At 55.0% G+C, this 25543-nt stretch overlaps 2 protein-coding genes across 4 annotated transcripts; one reads left to right on the top strand and one right to left on the bottom strand.

The window, feature by feature from the left end:
- Window positions 1-208: 208 nt before the first annotated feature.
- Window positions 209-23392, bottom strand: RAB35 (RAB35, member RAS oncogene family). Of its 3 annotated transcripts, none has more exons than XM_025402214.1 (6): window positions 23149-23392; window positions 14969-15019; window positions 9109-9232; window positions 4147-4271; window positions 3925-4049; window positions 209-2494 (listed from the first exon to the last, which is right to left on the bottom strand). In XM_025402214.1, the coding sequence occupies exons 1-6, from the start codon at window positions 23198-23200 to the stop codon at window positions 2366-2368; spliced, it is 606 nt and encodes a 201-aa protein (XP_025257999.1). In that variant the 5' UTR covers window positions 23201-23392; the 3' UTR covers window positions 209-2365. The 3 variants fall into 3 exon arrangements, with proteins under 3 accessions (XP_025257999.1, XP_025258001.1, XP_025258000.1); XM_025402215.1 differs by having other exon boundaries at window positions 843-2494; window positions 4147-4223; window positions 23149-23311; XM_025402216.1 differs by lacking the exon at window positions 3925-4049.
- Window positions 23199-25543, top strand: LOC112634965. Its single transcript, XM_025402851.1, has 2 exons — window positions 23199-23237; window positions 23418-25543. The coding sequence occupies exons 1-2, from the start codon at window positions 23199-23201 to the stop codon at window positions 24087-24089; spliced, it is 711 nt and encodes a 236-aa protein (XP_025258636.1). The 3' UTR covers window positions 24090-25543.

Raw genomic sequence — 25543 nt, forward strand, 5'->3', positions numbered from 1 at the left:
TGTGCTCCCAGTCCAACTAGGGGGAAACTCAACCCTGGACCACCTGTTCATGGAGAAAATGGACCTGGCTTCTGGAAGTGTCCCAGGGCCTCGACAGGCTCCTGTGCAAGGCTTAGGCCAAGAACAGGGAAGAGCTGGACACAGTGAGTGGGAAGAAGCCACGCCCACTCAGCACATCGCGGGAGGGAGAGCAAACAGATCCTGGAAGAAAATTTGGCAGCTTGAACCTTTATTTTTAGTATTTTTTTAAAAAGCGTAATTAGAAACTTTCAATACAGAAATACTCCTAGCAAACCATTTAAAAGTGGTGTGTGTTTGACAGGAATTTCACATCAGGTCCACTAGGACATCGGTCCAGCCCTGAGTCCCCACCCCCACCCCATAACCCCCATTCATGCGTGTAACAGTGGGACAGGCACACTGTCATGACCAAAATCACCCCAACACCTGGGGCTGATGTCCAGCTGCCAAAAGCCATGGGGGCTTCTAGCCTGGGCTGGAAGCTCCCAGGGACCCCCCCCCCCCGCTTCTTATTGCTTGAATTTGCAAGCACACCCTTGCTGGCCTCACCTGATCGCTCAGAGGCCAGCATGCCCCCCACCCAATGGCACAGGAGCCCCAAGCACCGTGCATCCTCACAGGGCCCATGGCCAACCAGGACAGTCCCAAAGACAGAGACCCTGCTTCTGCTCCTGCTGACCCCACCGACCAGATGAGGCTGCCTGCTGGTCAGCCCTGCAGCCCCCTCCACAGCACCTTCCTTCCCAGGCCCACGGAGTTCCCCCACCCCATCCTGTGGCTCCAAAGTGAAGGCCTGTCCCAGAACCACCAGCCTTTGGCAGTTTGGGCAAGTGGAGAGACGGGTGAGAAGAAACCCCGTTTTTATTGATTAAAAATCCATCCACAGTGCTAACATGGAAACTGCAGTGTGATCTGTGATGTGATTGTCCGATCAGGGCTCTCCCTGGAAATCGCCTAGGAAAGGAAATCTAAGGAAACACATCCTGGTGTTGAACTCAGTTCTTCCCAGGTCACTTGATCCCTGTAGGGGGAGGGGAATGAGGTGTCCGGGCTGGGGGCAGGGGAGCAGTCATCAAGCGCAGATGACTGACCCTGGTTTTTCTCCAGGGGACTGGGGCGTGTCAAAACTGGCCGCCCCAGCCATTCCTTCCCACCCACTAGGAAATCCTCTTGCTACCTTTGTCCTGACAAAGGTTAGGACAGTGACCAAGGCCTGTCCACGGTCCCAGCCCAGAGGCCCCAGGCATGCACTCCCCACAGGTGCCTGAGGCTGCAGCATAGACTCCTGACCTCCAGTGGGAGGCAACTCGGACAAGGGTGGGAGGCCCCTTCTCCGTTCCCACCAAGAAAAGCCAAAGAGCCCAGCCCCACAATGGCAGGAAGCCATTCATTTTTTTCTAAAAACAGTGGACACAAAGTGGGGTGGCCTCAACTTTTGCTGCTGTGCCAATCAAACCTCAGGGAAAGAAAATAATTGTGAGGAATTTAATTCACTTGATTTGGCTTCATTTTCTTGATCTGTTAAAATAATGCTCCCATAGCCCCCCTGCCAGCCCCGTCTCTGCACGAACCTACCCCGACCTTTCTGTTGGAACTGAAAACTGTCGATAGAAATGAGAAGCCATGGCTCCCCTGGGTTTGGAGTTCAGAGGCATCTAGAAGGCAGGACAAGAAATCTGTTGGCCAAAGGGCAAGACTGGCCACCTCTGTGGAACTGCAGGGCCTGCCTCGAGACCGGGTTCCCCAGCTCCCAGAATGGCTGTGGGGGCAGAACAGGGAGGGAAGGGAGCTGGCGCAGGCCCCGGAGAAGGGGCAAGACCCTGCGTGCCAGGGACAGAAGCTGACAGCCTGTCGGAGAGAATGAGCAACGTGGAGCCCACTCCATTGGCACAGGCTGGCCGAAGACGCAGCTAGTGACACTGTCTCCTCAGGACGCTGCTTGCAGTAAGATGGGCTGGGGAGGGGCGCGGGGAGAGTCCGCTGCAGCAGGCTGGCACCAAGGAGGCAAAAGCCAGAGCAGGACGTGGTGTGCGGCCGGATAGAGCAATATACACTATGTACAGACTCTGCGAATCAGTCCGCTCGGCGGGCAGCGTCCTCGCCAGGTCCAGGCGCCTTGGCCAGGGAGAAGGGGGCACCAATAGGGAAGGGCGGGCTGGTCCAACACCTTCTTGGCACTCGAGGAGGGCGGGGGAGGAAGTGCCGATGGCACCTCCCGATACAAAAACATGAAGAGAATTCTTTAAATAACGGCACGAAACTGAGACTGTCCCCCGAGGAACCTCCACGGGCCTCGGGCTGGGGGAGGGACCGCAGTGCAGTCTCTGCAGTGGACTGGGCGCCATTAGCAGCAGCGTTTCTTTCGTTTACTGTTCTTCGTGAGCTTCACCACATCGTTCTGTTGCTGCTGCTGCTGTTTTGCCAGGTTGTCTTTCTTTGCTCGGAGGACCAGCTCCGTGATGCAGTTGAACATCTGTGGAGAGGAAAGAGGAAGGGCCAGCCTCAGACCTGGCCAGGAGGCCCCTGCTGGCCTGCACGGCCGCCTCCCTGCCTTCCGGGGCCCAGCTGTTTCTACCTGGGTCTTTCTACCTGGAATTTTTGGCATGTATGTCTCTAAAGCCTGTTCCAGAAGGAGGAGGTGAATTATTTTATTTAAAGGTCAAAAACGAACAGCATTGCTAAAACCCCACCTCTACAAAAAAAATACAAAAATTAGCTGGGAGTGGTGGTGCACACTGTAGTCCCAGCTACTTGAGAGGCTAAGGTGGAAGATCACTTGAGCCCAGGAGATCAAGACTACAGTGGGCTGTGAACACACCACTGTACTCCAACCTGGATGACAAAGTTAGACACTGACTCAACAAATAAGTAAGTCTGAAAAAAGGAACACCATCAGAGGCCCATGAGCTGTGTGGACTTGGGGAAGTCAAACTCACAGGGGTTTTCCAGTCCTTCTTTTATATAGAGAGACCAACCCCTTTCCTTCAGCTGGAATCTTTTTTTTTTTTTTTTTTGAGACGGAGTCTCGCTCTATCGCCCAGGCTGCAGTGCAATGGTGCAATCTCGGCTCACTGCAAACTCCGCCTCCCTGGTTCACACCATTCTCCTACCTCAGCCTCCCGAGTAGCTGGGACGACAGGCGCCCGGCTAATTTTTTTGTATTTTTAGTAGACACGGAGTTTCACTGTATTAGCCAGGATGGTCTCGATCTCCTGACCTCGTGATCCACCTGCCTAGGCCTTCCAAAGTGCTGGGATTACAGGCGTGTGCCACCACGCCTGGCCCAGCTGGAGTCTTATGACATGACAGATGAAAGTGCCCCTGCTGTTCATGGACATAGGTGACCCGCGGTCTGCCCGCTCCACGCCACCTCATGGCATGAGAGGTGAAGTCACCACCCAAGGTCATACCAGCCTTGCCCACAGGCCCAGGTGGATAGGCCAGCATCAGGACACCAGCCTGACTTACAAAGGAGCCTGTGCTCCCTGCCACTGTGTGGCCCATTTGCCCTGAAGCAGTGGGATCCTCAACTTCCCATAGGCCTCTGGGCTCCACACACCACAAGGTGGCCAATGAGGCAGAGGACTGGAGTGGAAACTGTGCTTGCCTTTGGTGTGGGACAGAGGTTTACTCAGTCTCTTACTAGCTGGGTGGTGGTCCTTGAGTGACTTCAACACTTGGAGCCTCAGTTTCCCTATTTGAAATGTGGGAATAATTGTACCTACCTCAGAGGACTGTTGTGCTATCAACTAAGATCGTTAAAGGGCCTGGCACACAGTAGGCACTCAATAAATGGCAGTTACTATGACATTTTCTGTCGGTCATTTAGATGCCTCAAGCAGGTCAGCAGCAGGGAGAAGACGGCCACAGGTATGTGGCAGAGCTAGTGGCCCGGGGCCTCACCTCTTCCACGTTGACATTCTCCTTGGCGCTGGTCTCAAACAACTGGATGCCCATCTGCCCGGCAAATTTGTAGGCATCTTCTGTCTCCACCACCTTCCGCTCAGGGTCGTCATTCTTATTACCCACTTCAAAGCAAGGCAGAGTCAGCGCAGCCCTGAGGGGTGGAGCCGGCTGCCCCTCTCCCCCACCCCACCCCCACCCCGGCCCTGAGTGCAGCCTCACCTAATATTCGGCACACATCATCACAGTTCTGGTTGATTTCGTGAAGCCACCGCTTGACGTTGACGAATGACTCGGCACTGGTGACGTCGTAAACCACAATGACCCCGTGGGTCCCCCGATAATACCTGCAGGGCCAGAGTGTGCAGCAGCACGTCAACCCCAGCAGGAGTCGCCTCCTTGCCAGAACCCGCCTGCCCCCGTTAGGACAGTGACCGGAAAAGGTGAGGGTGGCCCTAGAGCCTGGACTCTCACTCGGCCGCGGCAGATGCCCGAGCCACGCCAGGCCAGCAGGAGAGGCTACTGCGGCAGCACTGGCTCCCCCTGCCTGCCTGGAGCACCAGCAGGACGGGAGGACCAGCCCCCGGGCAGCAGAGCAGGTCTGAGGAGTCCTCTCGTGCTGTTGAGAGTCTGCTGCGGGCTTGAAACATCTTTGAAGTTCTTGCTTTATTTTAGGAACTCAGGCAGTTTTTGTATTTGACATCATGTTATCACTGTCTTTGAACGTTCAAAAAAAATATTTTCTCCTCAAACCTGTTTTAGAGGAACGCCTTTCCAACAAGCCACACCATCATGACGCCCTGGCAAAGTCTGTGTCCCTCCCCCGGGGCAGGTAGGCCCCTCCCTTCCTGCTACTCTTGGCTTATCTGTGCAGGTGGCAGGAAAAGCGTGGAAGCCACACAAGCATCCAGGGATGGCTGGGGAGAGGGTGCCCAGCAAAGCCACCACCTGAACATGCAGAGCCCAGGGTCAGCCAGGAGGACCGGAAGGAAGGGGACGCCCAATTCTCCTCTCCAGACCCCAGGTCCCCATTCATCCCAATGGCACAGGAGGACATCAGTCCCCGGGGGAAGAGGGGGACCACAGCCTCCGCCTCTTCACTTCCCCGAGAGCTGTCACAGAGCCAGAGGCCAGGCAGCAGCCCCGCCCCGCACTGTGCAATCAGCCAGAGCTATCCCTCTGTCCCCTCTCCCCAAAGCCACAGGGACCTCCACCCCAGGGCTCCTCAGGACACCACACAGACAAACCATGAGTAGACAGGCTGCTTCCTCCAGGCCTTCTGGCTGCCACCTGCCCCAGCCCTAATTACCTCCACCCCCATGAGGTTCATGGGGACAGCCCAAGCCCCAGTTCAGGAGCAGCCCAAGTCAGCACAGGCTGAGCGAGAATGGGGCAGCCAGGCCGGTGGCTGCGGCTCCGTTCCTGTCCACCTGCCCATCAGCTCTCCGGCCAATGCTTCACATCTGAGGCCTGATCCAAGGAGAAAAGCCCACCCCTGGCTCCACCTCTGAAAGGCTAGAGGGCGCCTGCATTCACCCTGCCACACCTCGCAGCTTCAACAATTGCGGAGCGCAGGTGGCTGGTCCTTAGCTGGGGCGGTCAGGAGGAAGAAAGGAGCTAAGCATTCCCCCAAGGGCGGGGAGCAGTAAACAGTATCAGTTCTTCAGCATCATCAATATGCCTTCAAGGACAATCTGTGGTCCCAGACAGAGGTGGTGGAAGGAAACCCAGAGGCAGCTTGGGGGCGGCCCTGAGCATCTTCCCTGAGGCTGTGGAGCTGGAGGAGCTCCTCCTGCCCAGGCCTGGGGCAAAGCCCAACCTGCCCCTGCCACTGCCCCTGCCCCTACCCCTGCCCCTTCCCCTGCCCCATCCTTGCTCCACCCTCAACACGACCACTGGGATCTCTTCCCAGGACTTCATCCTGCCCACAGTTTTGCTTCCAGGGCAGCATCGCTCCTTGGCTTTGGGGTAGCTGTCTTGGCACTGAGCCCAAGAACTAGCTCTAGCCTTGGCAGCTGCTGCTGAGACCGCCGGGTCAGCACACAGCACGGCGTGTCAGACGCCTTCCAGAGCGAGGGCGCGCCAGAGCCACAGGAACAGGCGACTGTCCCCTGCCAGCAAAGGAAGCCCAAGGAGTGGATGGCTCTGCAGACTCTCCTTTGCTGAAGATGATCAGAGATGCCAAGAAACGCCTACAACCATGCCCGGCACAGAGCCCCCGCGGCTCCCTGGGCGCCTCCGCCTCATCTGGGGCCCAGGACAGGGGCTTTATGTAAGAGCAGAAAATGTGTCTGGGGATGAAGTCAGGGGCTCAGAGTTCTGGCTAGGAGGAACCAGAGCACCGAGGCTTCCCATGGCCACCAGGAATCGCCTTCACTCATGGGGACTCTGCTCTAGGCCAGGCACAGAGCTGGGGGCTTGGGATCCATGACCTTATTAATCTCTGCAGCCACCTGATCCAGCAGACCTCAGGTTGGCCATGTGACCAGCGAGGACGTGAGGCTGAGTGCGGCGGCCAGCTGGAAGTCCTGGCGCTCAGGGCTGACTCCCAGGCCCAATGCCAGGGCCCTGCCTTCCTTGTCACTTCTCCCCTCACCTCCACCCCACCCGCACCTCTCAGGGCCGGCAAACCTCAGCTTCTGAGAGCAAGAACTCGAGAGGGGGTGACCACAGGGCTCTTTCTCGCCAGGCTAACAGGATGCGGTTTCGGTTTCTCTTTGAATGCCCTGCATCGGAAAAAGTCACGCTACTACATCCTGACTGCCCCATTCCTGAAAACTCCTCATCTCCCCAAAACTCCTTCCTTCTTTGCCAGTGACCATCAAAGGGCGTCGAGACTTCCAGGGGCCCCTCAGTGCGCCCTGCTGGGCCTCCTGCCTCATGAGGGCCAGAGTGGGACTCCAAGATGGAGCTACCTCTCTGCTTCCCCAGACAGGTGGGACTCCGTCTGGGGCCCAGCAGCTGCCCACAGGCTGCCCCTTCCCAAGCCCCCTGGGAAAACCCATGTTGCTCCCAAGAAGCCGAGTGACTCCTCCCCACCTCCCCACAGATGGAGGAACCAGTTCACCCTCTTCGCGCCCTGCCCAGCCTGGAAAGCAGCTGACTGCATGGTGACAGGGAGGGGCTGTGGCTCCTCCTGCTGAAAGAGCCTCAGACCCCCCCAGGCCCCACAGCCCTGCCCAAAGGGTTCATTCTTCATGGCCACGGGCCTCCAAACCTCTGCTGCCCTGACCTCCACCTGGTTTGAAGGCACAGGATGGGGCGGGAAAGCAGGGGTACCACCTGACCAGCTGGTGCAGGGCCTCGGCAGCCTCAGGGCCAATCCTGAGTGCCCCCAACCCCCGCCCCCCGAGTTAGGAGGCTTCTTCCTCCCTGGGCCTGTTTTCCACAGAGTCACAGGTCTCTCTACCGGGATTAACCGAAATAAAGCAGCTGAAATCCTAGCGACAGGCCCTACCCAGAGCAAGGATGCAGGAGGTCAGCACCCAGACCAGCCCTGGCCAGAGCATGAGGGCTTGTCTCGCCTGGGTCTGCGCTGCCCAAAGCACTGATGCCAGCCCTGCCCCAGCGTCCTCCGCAGGTTCTCACTGGCAGCTGCCAAGACATGCAGGCCACAGAGCCCTCGCTCACAGGACTCATCAACAGTCACCACACAGCACCACACCCGGGCGACCCCAGGACTGGGAGCTCCCAGGGATTCGGGGCATCATGGGCTGCAGCACAAATGCGCTCAGCATAGGGTGAACCCAGTGACAAGCCCTCTGCCTCGACTCCAGCCCCAGGAGCTGCTCGCCCAGTGCACCTGTCCCTCCTCCAGCAGCCCTGCTCTCCCCCACACTCCCAGCCACCCATGGGGGCGCTGCACCCCACACTTCCCGCCCTCGGGAGATGCCGAGGGGTCTGGGGTGGGCAGCCAGCCTGGGGAGTACCCAGCTTTCATGCTGTGGGGAGGGAGGGGACCGCTGGCCGGGACTTCCTCATTCGCCTTCCTGAGGTCACTTCCAGAGAGAGCTGAGGAGGTGTCTCTGGAGCCAGACAGCGCCCCTCACTCTTCACAGGCTACTGTGTGGAGCACAGGCTCGGCCGATGGGAGGGACCCCTCCAGGGCACCCTCTGTCAAATGGGATGACAGCAGCACCAGGCACACGGAGCTGCAGACACCAAACCCCGGCCACGCACGTTGACGGCTGCGGCAGAGCACCCAGCACCCTCCACATGGAAGCCAATCCCAGAGGCAGTCCCTCCAGGAAACGAGCGCAGAGAGCTTCGGCAACTTGCCTAAGGACACACAGTCCAACAGCTCCAAATCGGTCCCTTCAGACCCCGCTCTTCCCTAAAACCTGCTCCATTAACAACGCAATAACCAGGAGCTGCTCCGAAGGACACTGCCCATCTGCGCTGGAGCCCAGCTTCCCCCGGCCTGCAGCTTAGCCACAACGGCGGGCAACTGGTGGGCGGCCAGATTTCCCAGGAACAGCTTTAAGGGGAGGGAAGGGCCTGCTGACATGCACCAACAGGTCTCTGGACAGCGTCACCTCCAAGGCATCAGGGTGGGTGACGGGAGCCTGCACAGGCCAACTCCAGCTGCCATAACTGACACCTACCAAGAGGAACTGTCAGTGACTAAGTCCTGGGCGGGCAGGGCACTCTGCAACCCCCTAGTAAGGCAAACGCTATTCTGCTCCCTCTGTAAGGTGACGGCGCAGTGGGCTGGAGGGTCGGCTGACTCTCCAAGGAGGCTGAACATGGCCACTGTCCGGCCATCCGGCCAGACTCCAGCCAGGGTGCTCAGCGACTCCCCCTACAGCATTCCCCTCACACCTTCAGGACTGGGAAGGGTGCAACCAAACGCCATCTACTACAGCCAACAACAGGCTCACTTCCCGACAGCCTCAGGGACCGTCAGTGACATTTCCACCATGCAGGCACCAGTCGCTCAACCATGTCCACAGGTCAGTGATGTGGGTTGGGTGGGACGGCGCGGACACAGGTCAGTGGCGTGGGTTGGGTGGGAGGGGGCAGGCACAGGTCAGTGGCGCGGGTTGGGTGGGAGGGGGCGGGCACAGGTCGGTGGCGCGGGTTGGGTGGGACGGGGCGGGCACAGGTCAGTGATGTGGGTTGAGTGGGAGTGGGCGGGCACAGGTCAGTGGCGTGGGTTGGGTGGGAGTGAGCGGGCAGACTCACGTGGAGGTGATGGTGCGGAAGCGCTCCTGCCCCGCTGTGTCCCAGATCTGCAGCTTCACCTTCTCCCCATTGATCTCCACGGTCCGGATCTTGAAATCCACTCCGATCGTGGTGATGTAGCTGCCTGCACACACAGGGCAGTTAATGAGGCCCGAGGCGGTATCCTCCCAGGCCCCGAGCCCCACACTGCACACAACACACCCCCAGGCTCCCCCACTCTCCCGACTCATTACATGTGCCTGGCACATTCTAGGTCCCAGGGACACAGCCCTGAACATCCTTGTTCACAAGGTCCCTCCACACACAAGTGAAGCAGGGAGACAGGATGCAAGGAAACAAACAAAGGGGACAATTTCCAAGAGTGAATAGTGACACATAGGAAATAACATGGGATGGGACTGGTGGGAGCGGGACAGGCTCCTTTAGAGTGGCTAGGTGGGGACACACCAGCTGTGTCTGAGAATGGTAGACCTACAGGCACTCTGGGTTTTTCTTTTCAATTCAAAGAAATTTTAGGGCCCTCAAAATTCACTTCAAAACACACAAATAGGTCATGAGCTACAGTCCAAAAACCACTGCTCTAGGCAGGGGAGATAGTAGCAAAAACAGCCATGGGTGGGGGTGGTCACGTGAGCTCAAGCCCAGGGCCCAAGGCAGACAGAACGTGGTGAGGCCAGATCTTGGACCAGTGTGCCACTTCCAAGAACATGGACTTTCTCTCGTGTGTGCTGGGGAGGCACCAAACAGTTTTGATCGGGGCATGAGCTCCTGCATATTAAATGGCTCTCTTGCAGCATCTGTGGGAAAAAATTGTTTTTTTGGGGAGGTGGGGACAGCATCTCATTCTGTCACCCAGGCTGGAGTGAAGTGGGATTGCACCTTTAGCCCTCCCCAGGGTCTGATAATCCTCCCACGTCGGCCTCCCGAGCAGCTGGGATTACAGGCACACGCCACCACACCCAGCTAATTTTTGTATTTTTAGTAGAGATGGGGTTTCACCATGTTGCCCAGGCTGGTCTCAAACTCCTGACCTCAAGTGATCCGCCTGTCTCAGCCTCCCAAAGTGCTGGGATTACAGGCACAAGCCACTGTGCCTGGCCTGAAAGATGGATTTGAGGAGAATTTCTAGCTGGCGTAATTGTCCAGTCCAGTCTTCCAAAGCCTGACACTAGGAAGAGCACGGCTTATCACTCCATTTGGGGCTTACACTGTAACAGTGCAGGAGACACACACACACACACACACACACACACACACAATTATGTGAAATGTGGCAAGGGCGTAGGAAAGGTCAAATTCCAAGGTGGGGTGGGGAACAAGGCAGGCTTCAGGGAGGACGTCACATCTGGGCCTAGCTTGAAGGAACAGGTAAGACTTCAAAAGGTTGAGATTAGGTGGGGGAACCACATCCCACTCAAAAGCAAATAGCTGAGGACAACATGCAACCAGAACACATTCAGAAAACCAGCTGGCACCCGGGCTCTTCCAGCCAGGGGAACGCCAAGGAGTGCGGCCCACCGCCTAGCACAGTTAGGCTCTCCAGAAACAGCTGGTGGCTAACGAACCAGTAAGCCAAAGAACAAAAGAATGACCAGGGGGTAGGAGGAAGCCAGAAAGGTGAACTGAAAACAGACTACGAGCGCAGTGGTCCTCAGTGGTTCTCAGCCGGAATGACTGTCCCTCCAAAGGACACTCAGCAATGTCTGGAGACATTTTTAGTTGTCATAGCAGGAGGAGGGGAAGTGTTGCTGGCATTTAGTGGGTGGAGGCCAAGGATGCTGCTCAATATCCTTCAAAACGCAGGATAGCCCCACAACAAAAACCACAGGGCCCAGGCCGCCGAGGGCCCAGGCCGCCGAGGGCCCAGGCCGGGTGCGGTGGCTCACGCCTGTAATCCGAGCACTTTGGGAGGCCAAGGCAGGCGGATCACGAGGTCAGGAGATCGAGACCATCCTGGCTAACACGGTGAAACTCCATCTCTACTAAAAATACAAAAAATTAGCCGGGCATGGTGGTAGGCGCCTATAGTCCCAGCTACCCGGGAGGCTGAGGCAGGAGAATGGCGTGAACCTTGGAGGCGGAGCTTGCAGTGAGCCGAGATCGCGCCACTGTACTCTAGCCTGGGCGCCAGAGCCAGACTCCGTCTCAAAAAAAAAAAAATCACAGTGCCCAAAGAGTCAACAGTGTCCAAGTGAAGAAATCTTACTGTAAACTCTGTGTAGGCCGGGCGCGGTGGCTCAAGCCTGTAATCCCAGCACTTTGGGAGGCCGAGACGGGCGGATCACGAGGTCAGGAGATCGAGACCATCCTGGCTAACATGGTGAAACCCCGTCTCTACTAAAAAATACAAAAAACTAGCCGGGCGCGGTGGCGGGCGCTTGTAGTCCCAGCTACTCGGGAAGGCTGAGGCAGGAGAATGGCGTAAACCCGGGAGGCGGAGCTTGCAGTGAGCTGAGATCCGGCCACTGCACTCCAGCCTGGGCTACAGAGCGAGACTCCGTCTCAAAAAAAAAAAAAAAAACTCTGTGTAGGTGAGAGGGGCCACTGAAGTTTTTAACTAGAGAAAAGACCCTGCCAGACACACACATGAGCTGTTCAGGGTGGGTAGGGGTTGCCGTAATGCTTCCAGGTAGAACCAACAGTAAACTGAGATGCTGGTAGTAGAAATGGCAAGGTGGGAAGAGATTGCAACAATGAGTCGTCCAAGCATTGAACACTGATTGGGATGGGGAGGGAGGGGGCCATTACGGAGGAAAATGAACATTTTTCAACATAATTAGAGGCTGTTAATCAGCTATCATTCTTGAACAGAAGGTTAACAGCCAGTCGCAACAAATAGCTGGTATTTATTGAACACTTAGTCCGAGGCGCTGCAACCTGCACTATCTCAGGTAATCCTATATAACAACCCCATGGGGAAAGGCCCATTATGATTTCTACTTTACACATGAACTGGCTCAAGGTCACACAGAGAAGCCATCTCCTTCCAACACCACACCAACAGTGAGACTGCAGGGCCAGTATCAAGGAAACAAAGGGGGCAAAACCCACTTCTCCACCAAGACAGACATCAGCTATGGAATCACTTTCTTTTTTTTTTCTTTTTTTTTTTTTTTGATACTGAGTCTCGCTCTGTCGCCAGGCTGGAATGCTGTGGCACGATCTCGGCTCACTGCAACCTCCGACTCCCTGGTTGAAGAGACTCTCCTGCCTCAGCCTCCCGAGTAGCTGGGACTACAGGCACGCACCACCACGCCCGGCTAATTTTTTTTTTTTTTAGTAAAGACAGAGTTTCACCATATTGGCCAGGATGGTCTCAATCTCCTGACCTTGTGATCCACCCAGCTCAGGCTCCCAAAGTGCTGGGATTACAGGCATGAGCCACCGCGCCCGGCCAATGGAATCACTTTCTAAAGGCAGCCCAGCCATGTCAGAGGGAATTCTCCACAAGATAATCAGAGATGCCAACCCCACCCAAAGCATCTGTAATGAACCTGATTGTTTTGTTTGTTTGTTTGTTTGTTTGAGACGGAGTCTCGCGCTGTGTCACCCAGGCTGGAGTGCAGTGGCGCGATCTCGGCTCACTGCAAGCTCCGCCTCCCAGGTTCACGCCATTCTCCTGCCTCAGCCTCCGAGTAGCTGGGACTACAGGCGCCCGCCACCACGCCCGGCTAGTTTTTTTTTGTATTTTTAGTAGAGACGGGGTTTCACCATGTTAGCCAGGATGGTCTTGATCTCCTGACCTCGTGATCCACCCGCCTCGGCCTCCCAAAGTGCTGGGATTACAGGCTTGAGCCATTTTTTGAGATGGAGTCTCGCTCTGTCGCTCAGGCTGGAGTGCAGTGGCACAATCTCAGCTCACTGCAACCTCCCCTCCCAGGTTCAAGCAACTCTCCTGCCTCAGCCTACCGAGTCGCTATGATTACAGGCGTGTACCACCACGCCCAGCTAATTTTTGTATTTTTAGTAGAGATGGGGTTTCACCATGTTGGTCAGGCTGGTCTTGAACTCCTGACCTCATGATCCACCCACCTCGGCCTCCCAAAGTGCTGGGATTACAGGCGTGAGCCACCGTGCCCGGCTAAACCTAATGTATTTCACAAACAAAAATGTGTTCAATCTTTCCAGTGATGAGGGAAATACAAATATAAACAAGTTAGCCCTTTTTGCCTATCAGCTCAGCAAGAATGAAGACAGCTACTAAGATCCAGCATTGATCAGGGTTGACAAGGGGCACTTTCCACCCTTCAGTGGGACTGTGGATCAAATGACTTCAGCTTCTTTGAAAAGCAGGTTGGCAGTACCTGTGAAAATTCTCAGTGCATACACCCTGTAAGCCAGTAACCCCACTTCTACAGAAGTGCACAATAAATATCAGCTGGCGGCCGGGCGCGGTGGCTCAAGCCTGTAATCCCAGCACTTTGGGAGGCCGAGACGGGCGGATCACGAGGTCAGGAGATCGAGACCATCCTGGCTAACACGGTGAAACCCCGTCTCTACTAAAAAATAAAAAAAAATTAGCCGGGCGAGGTGGCGGGCGCCTGTAGTCCCAGCTACTCGGGAGGCTGAGGCAGGAGAATGGCGGGAACCCGGGAGGCGGAGCTTGCAGTGAGCTGAGATCCGGCCACTGCACTCCAGCCCAGGCGACAGAGCGAGACTCCGTCTCAAAAAAAAAAATAAAAAATAAAAAAATAAAATAAATAAATATCAGCTGGGTGCGGTGGCTCACGCCTGTAATCCCAGCACTTTGGGAGGCCCAGGTGGGTGGATCACCTGAGGTCAGGCATTCGAGACCAGCCTGACCAACATGGTGAAATCCTATCTCTATTAAAAATACAAAAATTAGGCCGGGCGCGGTGGCTCAAGCCTGTAATCCCAGCACTTTGGGAGGCCGAGACGGGCGGATCACGAGGTCGGGAGATCGAGACCATCCTGGCTAACACGGTGAAACCCCGTCTCTACTAAAAAATACAAAAAACTAGCCGGGCGAGGCGGCGGGCGCCTGTAGTCCCAGCTACTCGGGAGGCTGAGGCGGGAGAATGGCGTAAACCCGGGAGGCGGAGCTTGCAGTGAGCTGAGATCTGGCCACTGCACTCCAGCCCGGGCGACAGAGCCAGACTCCGTCTCAAAAAAAAAAAAAAAAAAAAAAAAATACAAAAATTAGCCAGGCGTGGTGGCGGGCGCCTGTAGTCCCAACTACTCGGGAGGCTGAGACAGGAGAATTGCTTGAACCCAGGAGGTGGAGGTTGCAGTGAGCTGAAATCGCACCATTGCACTCCAGCCTGGGTAACAGAACGTTACTCCATCTCACAAAAAAAAAAAAAAAAAAAAAAAAGAATAAGTATCGCCTATATCCCAAGTAGCTAAGCATCACTGAAAACACAACCAGAAGCCAGGCACGAAGTAACAGCAGCGTCAATGCACCACGTGGTGCATCCAAGCACAGAAAGCCCCACCACACTCAGATGAGCCACAAAGGCTACATGTGGAGTGCAGACAGAAATCGGAAAGACACACGCTGACCACAGGCTGCCAGGGAGGCACAGGGGGCAGGAGCAGGGACTGTATCCTGGGTGGCACCATAGATGCTGTTATGGGAATCTTCCTGTTTGGACCCTGGGTGGGAAAATGATGGCCCAGCCGAAGGGTTTTGGTGAGCAGGTGCGTTCGACAGACCACAGAGGCTTCTGACAGAAATGCCACAAGGTCCTAAGCCCCCCTCCATCTTCTTCCCTCCTCTGGCAAACAAATGAGACAGTTCCCAACGTTAGGAAGAGGCAACTGTGTTCCAGTGCCAGGGAGGGGATGTCAACAAACAAACAAAAATGACACCACAGCAGCACTGCAGGGGAGGACTCACCTGAGAAAGTGTTGTCTGCAAAACGCAACAGTAAACTGCTCTTGCCCACACCTGCAAGAGAGAAAGCACTGTGATGAGGGGGGCAGGTGGGTCCCCTCCCTCCAGTCCCGGCCCTTCTTCCGGGACAGGATGCCTCAGTACCAATTTTTAAGAAGCTTAGTGGGACCCAGCTCACTTCTCAATGCTCTTTCCACCTCCCTGAGAGGCCGCACACCAAGAACATCTCTTCCACTGGATCCCTGACCTTTTCCTTCGTCCTTGTGTAAGACAAGCTGTTTCCAAATCCCCTGAGGGAGAGATGAGAAAGGGACTGGTGCCCAGGTCCTGGGCTGAGGGCTGGCCCAAAGGGAGATGCCAGACGACAAAGCAGAATGAAGGTCAACCACACGAAACAGCCCCCAAGTCCGTCTACAACACAGTCCCTAGAAAAGTGCGCAGCATGTTACGGCACATCGGTTAGGGAGCTGCCCAAAATGCAGAGCTGTGGAGCATGAAAGCACCCTTGAGATCATCAGGGCTATCTTGCAGGTGAGGAAACCGAGGCCCACATAGCTAGAACTTAATGGCCACCATCTTTCTGGCTGATATCCCCACTGGGTGGACTGGTGGAGTGGAGGGTCTGCCTTATATCCATCAGGGCAGCAGCCCACATGTGCTCAGACCGTGCACCAGCCACAGCAGCTCCTGGCTACTTAAAGCACAAACAGGTACACATCTGGCCTCCCCCACTTTTTTTTGTAAAGAAATGGGGTTTCATTCAGTCACTCAGGCTGGAGTGCAATGGTGCAATCATGTCTCCCTGCAGCCTCCAACTCCTAGGCTCAAGTGATCCTCCGGCCTCAGCCTCCTGAGTAGCTGGGACCACACGTGCACACCACCATGCCCAGCTAATTTTTTTTATTTTTAGTAGGGACAGAGTCTTGCTATGTTGCCCAGGCTTATTTTTTTTTTAACTTTTGTAGAGACGAGGTCTTGCTATGTTGCCCAAGTTGGTCTCAAACTTCTGGCCTCAAGCAACCCTCTCGCCTGGGCCTCCTGAAGTGCTGGGATTACAGGCATGAGCCATTGTGCCCGGACCTCTCCCCTTGACTTCAACTCACAGTGCTTTCAGCCTGCCAAGTGCACCTGTTCCATGTCCTCCTATCCTGTCCCCAATCTTCAACACCCCTGAGGCCACCCAGGTTAACTGACCACAAAGAATTCACAGGCATCGGGCTGTGTGTGTGGTGAGCCCTTGGATGCCTCTTTGATGATAATTCTGGCCACATCTCTTGAGATGAGGAAGCCCAGGCCCACAGTGGCCGGCCTAAGTGCCTCTGCGAGCAGCCGGAAAGCTGAGATCCGCAGCCAGGCCCGACTCCTCCAGAGTGGTAACACTCCTCCCAGTACACACTGCTGGGAGTCTTGCGTCCGGTTCAGGAGGGGAAAAAATGGCCCGCGGGGGCTCCTGCATCTCACTCCTGTTCGATTTTTAATGAAAATGCAATGACAGCTATGAAACCCCCTGACACAAAGTGCAGATTTGAGCCGAGATGTCTATTCATGGGAGAAGCCCACAGCATTTTTTTTTTTTTTTTTTGAGAGACAGGGTCTTACTCTGTCTCTCAGGCTGGAGTGCAGTTGTGTGATCATAACTCATTCTAACCTTGAAATCCCCAAGTACCTAGGACTACAGGCATGCGCCACCACACCCAGCAAACTTTTTAAAAATTTTTTGTAGAGATGGCCTCTCACTACGTTGCCCAGGCTGGTCTCAAACTTGTGGTCTCAAACTCCTGGCCTCAAGCAATCTGCCCGCTTCTGCCTCCCAAGGTGCTGGGCTAACAGGCCTGAGCCACTGCATTTGGCCCCACAACTTTTAACAGATTCTCAAGAAGGGCACTGCCTCCACCCCCACTCTGCCAAGTAACCAAAGTGGCAAACCACTGTTGCAGCTATATTTCCCTAAGCCGAAGCCCAGCATCCTCTCTGGGAAATCCTCTAAACACCCCTTTCTGGGAGCTTCTCCTGGTGAGTGAGCTGCCCCGAGATGCCCAGAAGAACTTGTTTCACTGAGTAAGCCTGAGTCTTACTTTCCTAAAGACAGGCCAGGGTGAGGCTCTCCTGGGCAGGCAAATGCTGCTCAGCCCCGGGCCTGCAGCGCTCATGCTCAGGGCCACTTCCTCCTTGCTCCGCCGTAAGGCTTCCTGCTGAGCCCAAGGAGAGCCCGAGTCCCCGGCTGGGTCCTTCACGGCACTGTGCCCAACATCAGCACCCCACTGGCCTCGCCGCCTCCTCTGCTTCCTCCTGGAGCCTTCTGGGTCCAGCTTACTCAGCTAAAAGCTTGAATCTGGGAGTTTCTCTAGGACAGAGCCCTCTCCTCACCCGCCCTGTGCATTCACAGTGCTGTAAGCCAGGCCCAGCACTTAGTAGGTGCCAACCAAACACTGCTTAATGAATTTCTGCCTAAACAAACGCCCGCCACACTGACAGCTCTGCTATCTAGCGCTACCACTGCAACACAGCAGGCGCCTAAGCAGGGGTTTCCAAACTTCTGCAGGGCAGCAGAATCCTTTTCTTCATCCAAGCTTTACCCAAATCCCATGTCTAAAACAGCTCTCTCTGCAATGACACAGCAGTATCCCCTCTAGCTTGGCGTCTCCAGGTCCCCACACACTGTCCCCAGGTATCTCAGCAGAGCAGTTAAAAGCCACCAGGCTGGCCAGGTGCAGCGGCTCACGCCTGTAATCCCAGCACTTTGGGAGGCCGAGGTGGGCCGATCACGAGGTCAAGAGATCGAGACCATCCTGGCCAACATGGTGAACACCCCATCTCTACTAAAAATACAAAAATTAGCCAGGCGTGGTGGCATGCACCTGTAGTCCCAGCTACTCGGGAGGCTGAGGCAGGAGAATTGCTTGAACCCAGGAGGCGGAGGTTGCAGTGAGCCAAGATAGTGCCACTGCACTAGAGACTGGTGTCACAGTGAGACTCCGTCTCAAAAAAAAAAGAAAAAAAATTGGGAGGCCGAGGCAGGCAGATCACGAGGTCAGGAGTTCCAGACCAGCCTGACCGATATGATGAAACTCTATCACTACTAAAAATACAAAAATTAGCCAGGTGTGGTGGCGCACACCTGTAATCCCAGCTACTTGGGAGGCTGAGGCAGGAGCACTGCTTGAACCCAGGAGGCAGAGGTTGCAGTGAACTGAGATCATGCCACTGTACTCCAGTATGGGCAACAGAGCCAGACTCCATCTCAAAAAAAAAGCCACTAGGCTGCAGAAAGACCACAACCATCACCACATTATCTGCTGCTTTGGACCTGACATCAACCTCTGACACTGCTCTCCCTTTGAGAGGAAAAGAAACCCACCCCAAGAAATGCTACCTCCTAAATATTCCTGAAAGAGGCTTTCTCAGAAATACAAGCTGCAGCCATTACCCACACCACCAGTGTCAGGGCAGAGGCAGAGGGTACCAGTCAACCTTCACCATAGCCACCGTGAGGCTGCCCAAGGGCCACATCAGTGTGACCCCAACCAGTCCAGCCCGTCATTCTTTTTCTTTCTTTTTTTTTTTTTTTTGAGATGGAGTCTCACTCTGTCGCCCAGGCTGGAGTGCAGTGGCGCGATCTTGGCTGCAACCTCTACCTCCCAGATTCAAGCGATTCTCCTGCCTCAGCCTCCCGAGTAGCTGGGATTCCAGGCGCCCACCATCATACCCAGCTAATTTTTCGTATTGTTAGTACAGACAGGGTTTCACCACGTTGGCCAAGCTGGTCTCGAGCTCCTGACCTCAAGTAATCTGCCTGCCTCGGCCTCTCAAAGTGCTGGGATTATAGAAGCGAGCCACTGCGCCCAGCCTTTTATCCCTGGCTGCTGTCTGGTCCCCACCACGCAAGCCACACACACGTCTTCCCTTCCCCCTGCTCCTGCCTGGGCTCTGGCCCCTCACTCCTGTCGGCTTCAGTTCTACCTCCTGAAGAGCCCCAGACCTTTCAGTGAAGTGTTCTCTATTTTTTTTGAAACAGGGACTTGCTCTGTTGCTCAGGCTAAAGTGCAGCAGCATGATCACAGCTCACTGCAGGCTCAACCTCCCAGACTCAAGAGATCCTCCCACCTCAGCCTCCCAAGTAGCTGAGACCACAGGCATGCACCACCATGCCCTGCTAATTTTCTTATTTTTTGTTGAGACAGGGCCTCCCTGCATTGCCCAGGCTGGTCTCAGACTCCTGGGCTCAAGCGATCCTCCACGTTGGCCTCCCAAAGTGCTGGGATTACAGGTGTGAGCCACCGTGCCTGGACTTTTTTTTTTTTTTTTTTTGAGACAGTGTCTCACTCTGTCACCCAGGCTGGAGTGCAGCTGTGTGATCCTAACTCCCTGTAACTTTGAACTCCTGGCTTAAAACAATCTTCCTGTCTCAGCCTCCCACGTAGCTGGGACTATAGATGTGCACCACCATGCCCAACTGATTTTTTTTTTTTTTAAGAGATGGGGTCTCACTGTCACTATGTGGCTCTCACTATGGTCTCGAGTTCAAGTGTTCCTCCCGCCTCATCCTCCCAAAGCACTGGGATGAGCTACTGTCCCCGGCCATGTTCTCAATTTTAATCCTGCCTCAGCAACTACTTCACTGTATAAACTCATGCAAGTCACACACTCTCTCTGAGCCTCAGTTTACTCATCTGTCAAGTGAAGGGCTAACTCCATCTCCTAATGAGGATGGCTGGCCTGAGGGATGCAGACGAAATGCTGTTACAAATCAAAGCCAGTGTCAGAGAGTGTAAGGGAAAGTACAGAAAATACAGAACTGGCCGGGCACGGTGGCTCACGTCTGTAATCCCAGCACTTTGGGAGGCCGAGGCGGGCGGATCACGAGGTCAGGAGATCGAGACCATCCCGGCTAACATGGTGAAACCCGGTCTCTACTAAAAATACAAAAAATTAGCCAGGCGTGGTGGCGGGCGCCTGTAGACCCAGCTACTCGGGAGGCTGAGGCAGGAGAACAGTGTGAACCCGGGAGGCGCGGTCGGCAGTGAGAATCGCACCACTGTACTCTAGCCTGGGTGACAAAGCGAGACTCCGTCTCAAAAAAAAAAAAAGAAAAGAAAATATAGAACCTCCAGCATAACGAAGGGATGCAGAGGTCGAGGGAATCCATTGCAGAAGCATCCACAATGTGCAGAGTGGGCAGAACCCTAGATTTATGAAGAAAGAAACCAGCATTCATGGAGGGCCTATTGTTTGCCAGCCCTGACACCAGCTGCTCGCACACGTATTAGCACTGAGGTGCAGTAGCTCCCAGCTTTGCCCCTGCTGAGTTGTGTGATTTGGGGCAAGTAAGTCACCTCCTCTGAGCCTCAGTTTCCTTCTTTTAGAGTTTCATTCTTGTCGCCCAGGCTGGAGTACAATGGTGCGATCTTGGTTCACTGCAACTTCCGCCTACCAGGTTCAAGTGATTCTCCCACCTCAGTCTCCCAAGTAGCTGGGATTACAGGCACATTCCACCATGCCCCACTACTTTTGTATTTTTAGCAGAGACGAGGTTTCATCATGTTGCCCAAGTTGGTCTCAAACTCCTGACTTCAGGTAATCCACCGGCCTCAGCCTCCCAAAGTGCTGGGATTACAGGTGTGAACCACCATGCCGGGCCTTAAGCCTTAGTTTCCTTTTTTTTTTTTTTGAGACGGAGTCTCGCTCTGTTGCCCAGGCTGGAGTGCTGTGGCCGGATCTCAGCTCACTGCAAGCTCCGCCTCCCGGGTTCCCGCCATTCTCCTGTCTCAGCCTCCTGAGTAGCTGGGACTACAGGCGCCCGCCACCTCGCCCGGCTAGTTTTTTGTATTTTTTAGTAGAGACGGGGTTTCACCGTGTTAGCCAGGGTGGTCTCGATCTCCTGACCTCGTGATCCACCCATCTCGGCCTCCCAAAGTGCTGGGATTACAGGCTTGAGCCACCGCGCCCGGCCAAGCCTTAGTTTCCTTATTTGACAAAACACACAGGCCGCGGGTGAAAATAAGCGTCTGTGAAATCGTTCTTAAGGAGGCATTGACAGAAGGAGCCCAGTTCAGGAGTGTGTGATGTCAGTCTCTGTGCTCAGCTGCCAAAGCTTAGTCTGGACTTCCATGGCTACCATCTCCCAGCTTTGAGTATCTCAATGTCGGGAGAAATCAAAGAGCACAGTGTCTATCTCCACTGAACAACCTACACCTACATGGCTGACCTAGGAGCTAGACCACATCAATCTCGACCCAATGAGTCTTCTCCCACACCTGACTTTGGAGAGAAAAATCAATTCATCACAAAAAAAGTACTGTCAGAAAGCGGGCCAACCCATCCCCTGGGCTTTACAGAGGAGAAGAACCAAAAAGCTGCATCTTCCTGCTGAGTTTAGGCTTTTCACAGTTGGGTATCAACACAGAGGTCCAAGATGTCTTGCAGAGGGATAAAGGCTCCTGACCACGGCGGGCTGACTGTCACTCCAAAAAGACAGAAATGGCCCCAGTGCCAGTCCCTCAGAACCCAGGCCAGGGCTGCAAGGAAATCATGTAAAGGAAGAAGCCTTAAGACCCTGAAGAATGCCAAAGGCCATCTCCAAGAGAACATTCCACAGCTTGCCTGGTTTCCCTTCATTCAAACCATAACCAATCAGTCCTCCACCTTTCTACCTCTTTCCCCAACCTCAGTTAATCTTCTATCTCCCTGGTTAGCCCCCAACTATCCCCCTTACCTCTCCCCTCCTCCAGCAACCACGGAAACCTCAGCCATCCTTCACCTGATCCAAACCACCAACCACATCTCCATCCAGCTTTACAAGTGAGGCCAAAACCACCCACCTCCCTGACCCTGTTCTGACATTGCTACCCAACACTTCTACATCCCAAGTCTTACTGCTCACTTGATTTGATCCCTTTCCCTTAACAGTCCATGGGCTCTACCATGAGCCTGGCCTCTGCTCCCAATCACAAGACATCCTCCCCACACTCAGCTCAGGTCTGGTCTACAAACTGAGCATGCTCCAAGACTGTTTCATGAACATCGTATAACCCCAGCATCTCAGCTTCGCTCCCATAAACGTTCTGGGGCCTGCCTCCCTGACCTCTTGGTCACTCCATAAACCTGCTCACCTGCCACACTCCAAACAGCTCTAAAACCCTCCACATTTTCCCAGAAACCAGTCTACCTTTTCGAAGCACACTTAATATTCATTCATTCATTCTGCAAATACGTCTTAAGCACTTACTGGGTGCCAGGCACTGTTCTAGGCACTGGAGCTAGAGCAGTGATCAGGGCTAGGAGCCCTCAAGCAATGTGTGTGTGTGTGTGTGTGTGTGTGTGTGTGTGTGTGTGTGGCCAAAGCGCTTTTATAATTTTGGCTGTCCCATCCCCAGGACCCCTCTGTATATAGTAGTGTAACAGCAAACAGAAACAACTCACTATGTGCCAGGAGCTGTGCGCAACACTGCACAATCTCACTTAATACTCACATCAACTCCATAAGGCAGATCCAACTATCATTCCATTTTACAGATGAGGAAACTGAACCATGCAGAGATATAATAATTCAGCGGGAATATGCCAGGCTTTGTGCAAAGCCCTTTATCCGACTTACCTCATTTAAAACTCAGGGCAATCCCATGAGGCAGGTTCTGAGAACGTCCTCATTTTAGATGGGAAGAAACTGACGCTTACAAAGGATACTGATGATAACGACAATTGTGAACATTTACTTAGAGCTTACTTTACCGAGTAGGGCGCTAAGCACTTTTCCTTCTTTATCCCATCGAATCCTCACACCACCCAGCAAGGCACGACCCACTTCTCAGATGAGGGTACTGAGGCTCAGGACGGCGAAGCAACTTGCCCAAGGTCAGCGCGCGGCAGGTGGTAGTCCTGAGACTCGAACCCAGGTCTCTCCAACTCCAGCGATCGCGCGACTTGACCAAGGTCACACGTGAGGCACGGGCAGGCGCGATGACTGGACCCGGCGCGCTCGGCCCCTCCGCCCCTCCGCCCCGCGCCCAACCTCCCCTCGGCGCGGCCCGGAGCCCCTCGGCGCACCCCTGGGGCCCAGACCGCCGGGCTGCCCCGCCCGCCCGCCCCGCGCGGGCCGGCACCTCCCCGCCCGCCCGCCACCCCGAGGCCCCCGCGGGCCGCGCCCGGCAGGGCCCGCGCCGCCTCCCGCCCGCTGCGGCCCTCACCGCTGTCGCCGATGATGAGCAGCTTGAAGAGGTGGTCGTAGTCCCGGGCCATGGCGGGCGGGGGCGGTGCGCGCGGGCGGGCGGGGTCGGTACTGGCCTCGCGATCCGCAGCTCCCTCCGGGCTGCTCCGGCAGCGGCGGATCCACTTCCCGAACAAACAGCCGGAACTGACAGAAACACCTCCCTCCGCTCCCCCTCCTCCTCCTCCTCAGCAGCCGCCGCTGCTACCACCGCCTCCCTCCTTCCCGCCCCGCCCCACCACTGCGCAGGCGCAGCGTCTGGCACCGCCTTGCGCAGCCGCAGCCCGAGCCAGCCGCGCCCTCGCCGCGCACGCGCGTCGCGCACGCGCCCTGACGGAGTCCTGGCGAGCGCGGGCCCGTCTTCCTCGCGTCTCCTCCGGGAGCTTCGCCGCAGCTGCCCTCGGCGCTGAGAGCTTGCGGAGCCGAGCTGCTGTCGAGTCCCAGCTGAAAGAAGCCCAAGGTGCCGGAGAAGCCCAGTCGTGGACGTTCTTGCTCCCTCATCTTCGAGACCCGCACGCCCTACGGAGAGGAAATGACAGGCACGCCGTGACCGTGGGGCGGTGCTCGCGCGAGCTCCGGGTTTCTCGAGTCCGGGGCCGGGCCGGGGCCGTGAAAGGCAGAGTCGCGCGGGGAAGGCCCGGTACCCCGCCCCTTCCGCACAGACCCCTCCCCCGCGGAGCTGGTCCAGGCCCCACGCCTGTGGACTGGACCCCGAGTGCGGCGGGCGGCTGCCGAGTTGGGCAGCACAGAAGCTGCCGGCGGGAGCGGAGCTGCGAGGAGATGGCCTTTGAGGGCAGCGCGGGGTCGAAATCCCATCCCAGCGCTGTGACCTCTTGGAACCCACGTTTCCTCTTTGGTGGAGGGGAGGGAGTGGTCCAGATTCAGAGTCCCTTGCAGTTCGGAGCGGAGTCTGGGAGCTGAATGACCCAGTGTGCAAGGCGCACCTCGGAGACAGAAAGCAACCGCTCCCCTGGCTTCAATTTCACACCACCTGCAGATACACATCTCAGAATCCGCGGCTAGGAAGACCTGGGCCTCCAGAAGCTAAGCGTGTGCATTTTATCATCGGCCCTTGGTTTCTCGTTTTAGAGTGAGTTCCCACCTGCCCTACCTAAACTGACCTGAAACGGAAAGTTGTATGCCCCCACGGCTGTCCTCACTGCAGAACTGCAGAGGGTTTTAAGCTCCTTATTACCTGTTTCTTATAACCCTGTCCCTTTCCAGGCGAGTATTTATTGGATATTTCTACTTGTTTTATCAAACTTCCTTTTCTTTTGACTTTATAAAAAGCAATGCCGGGAGGCTGAGGCAGGAGAATCGCTTGAACCCGGGAGACGGAGGTTGCAGTGAGCTGAGATCTCGTCATTGCACTCCAGTCTGGGCAAGAAGAGCGAAACTCTGTCTCAAAAAAAAAAGAAAAAAAAAAATGCTCGTCCTTAAAATTATGTGCAGAAGCTTACTGAAAAGTACAAGTTACTATTTTTCCTTCTGAAGTACTCCTCACAGGTAACCTTAAAATGCTTAAAACACGTAATTGTTGAATGAATAAATGCCCCTCAGTGAATTTCCTTTGCCGTTACAAACATATATGTACATACCTTGCTTTTTCTGTTTAACAGTACACTTTTATCATTTAACATCTGCGTGGTATAGTATTCCATCCGATGGTTGTATTATTATTTAACCACTCCGCTATTAATAGACATTCATGTTGTTTGTATTTTTTGGTTATTATAAACATTGTTGCAGGCGAGATCATTGAACAACACATGGAGTGTCTGACTCAAGCCTTTGAGTTGTTTTTTCAGGAGCTGAGAATCAGTGTGATGTGGAAAGAAGATGAGCTTGGAATCTGAAGGTAGTGGCCAGGGAGAAGAGCTGCTCATGTGCTCCCAATAGAAAGTCCCCCTTGGTCTGTAAGGTTAGGGCTATCCTCTGACTCAGCAATTTTAGGAAACTGAGAAGGAAGCCTCAGTGGAGCCACCAGGGAGGCACACCCAGCCCTGACCAGCCAGTGGTCCTCCCAGCTCATCTTCACAACCTGGGCTGGAGTGGGGAAGACTTTTGTTCCAGTGCTAGCTTTGGAATCCTGGCCTCCATCCCTTAAAAGCTTTGTGATCTTAGGTAAGTCACATCACACTATCTCAGAGCCCCCGGTTCCTCACAGAATGGTTGTTTTAGAGTTATGTTGGTAAATTACCTGGCACATACAGGCATGTGACAGACTGTAACCAATGTTACTCAAGGTCATTTTGCACTGATTCATACTTTGAGCCATTTCCTACTGTAGACTCGGACACATTTTCAAGGTAGCTTCCTGATAATAGGGTTGTGGGATATTTTTGGGAAATAAATCCAAATTGGCCATTAAAACC

This window comes from Theropithecus gelada, chromosome 11 (genome assembly GCF_003255815.1).
Source record: "Theropithecus gelada isolate Dixy chromosome 11, Tgel_1.0, whole genome shotgun sequence".
Classification (NCBI taxonomy): Eukaryota; Metazoa; Chordata; class Mammalia; order Primates; family Cercopithecidae; genus Theropithecus; species Theropithecus gelada.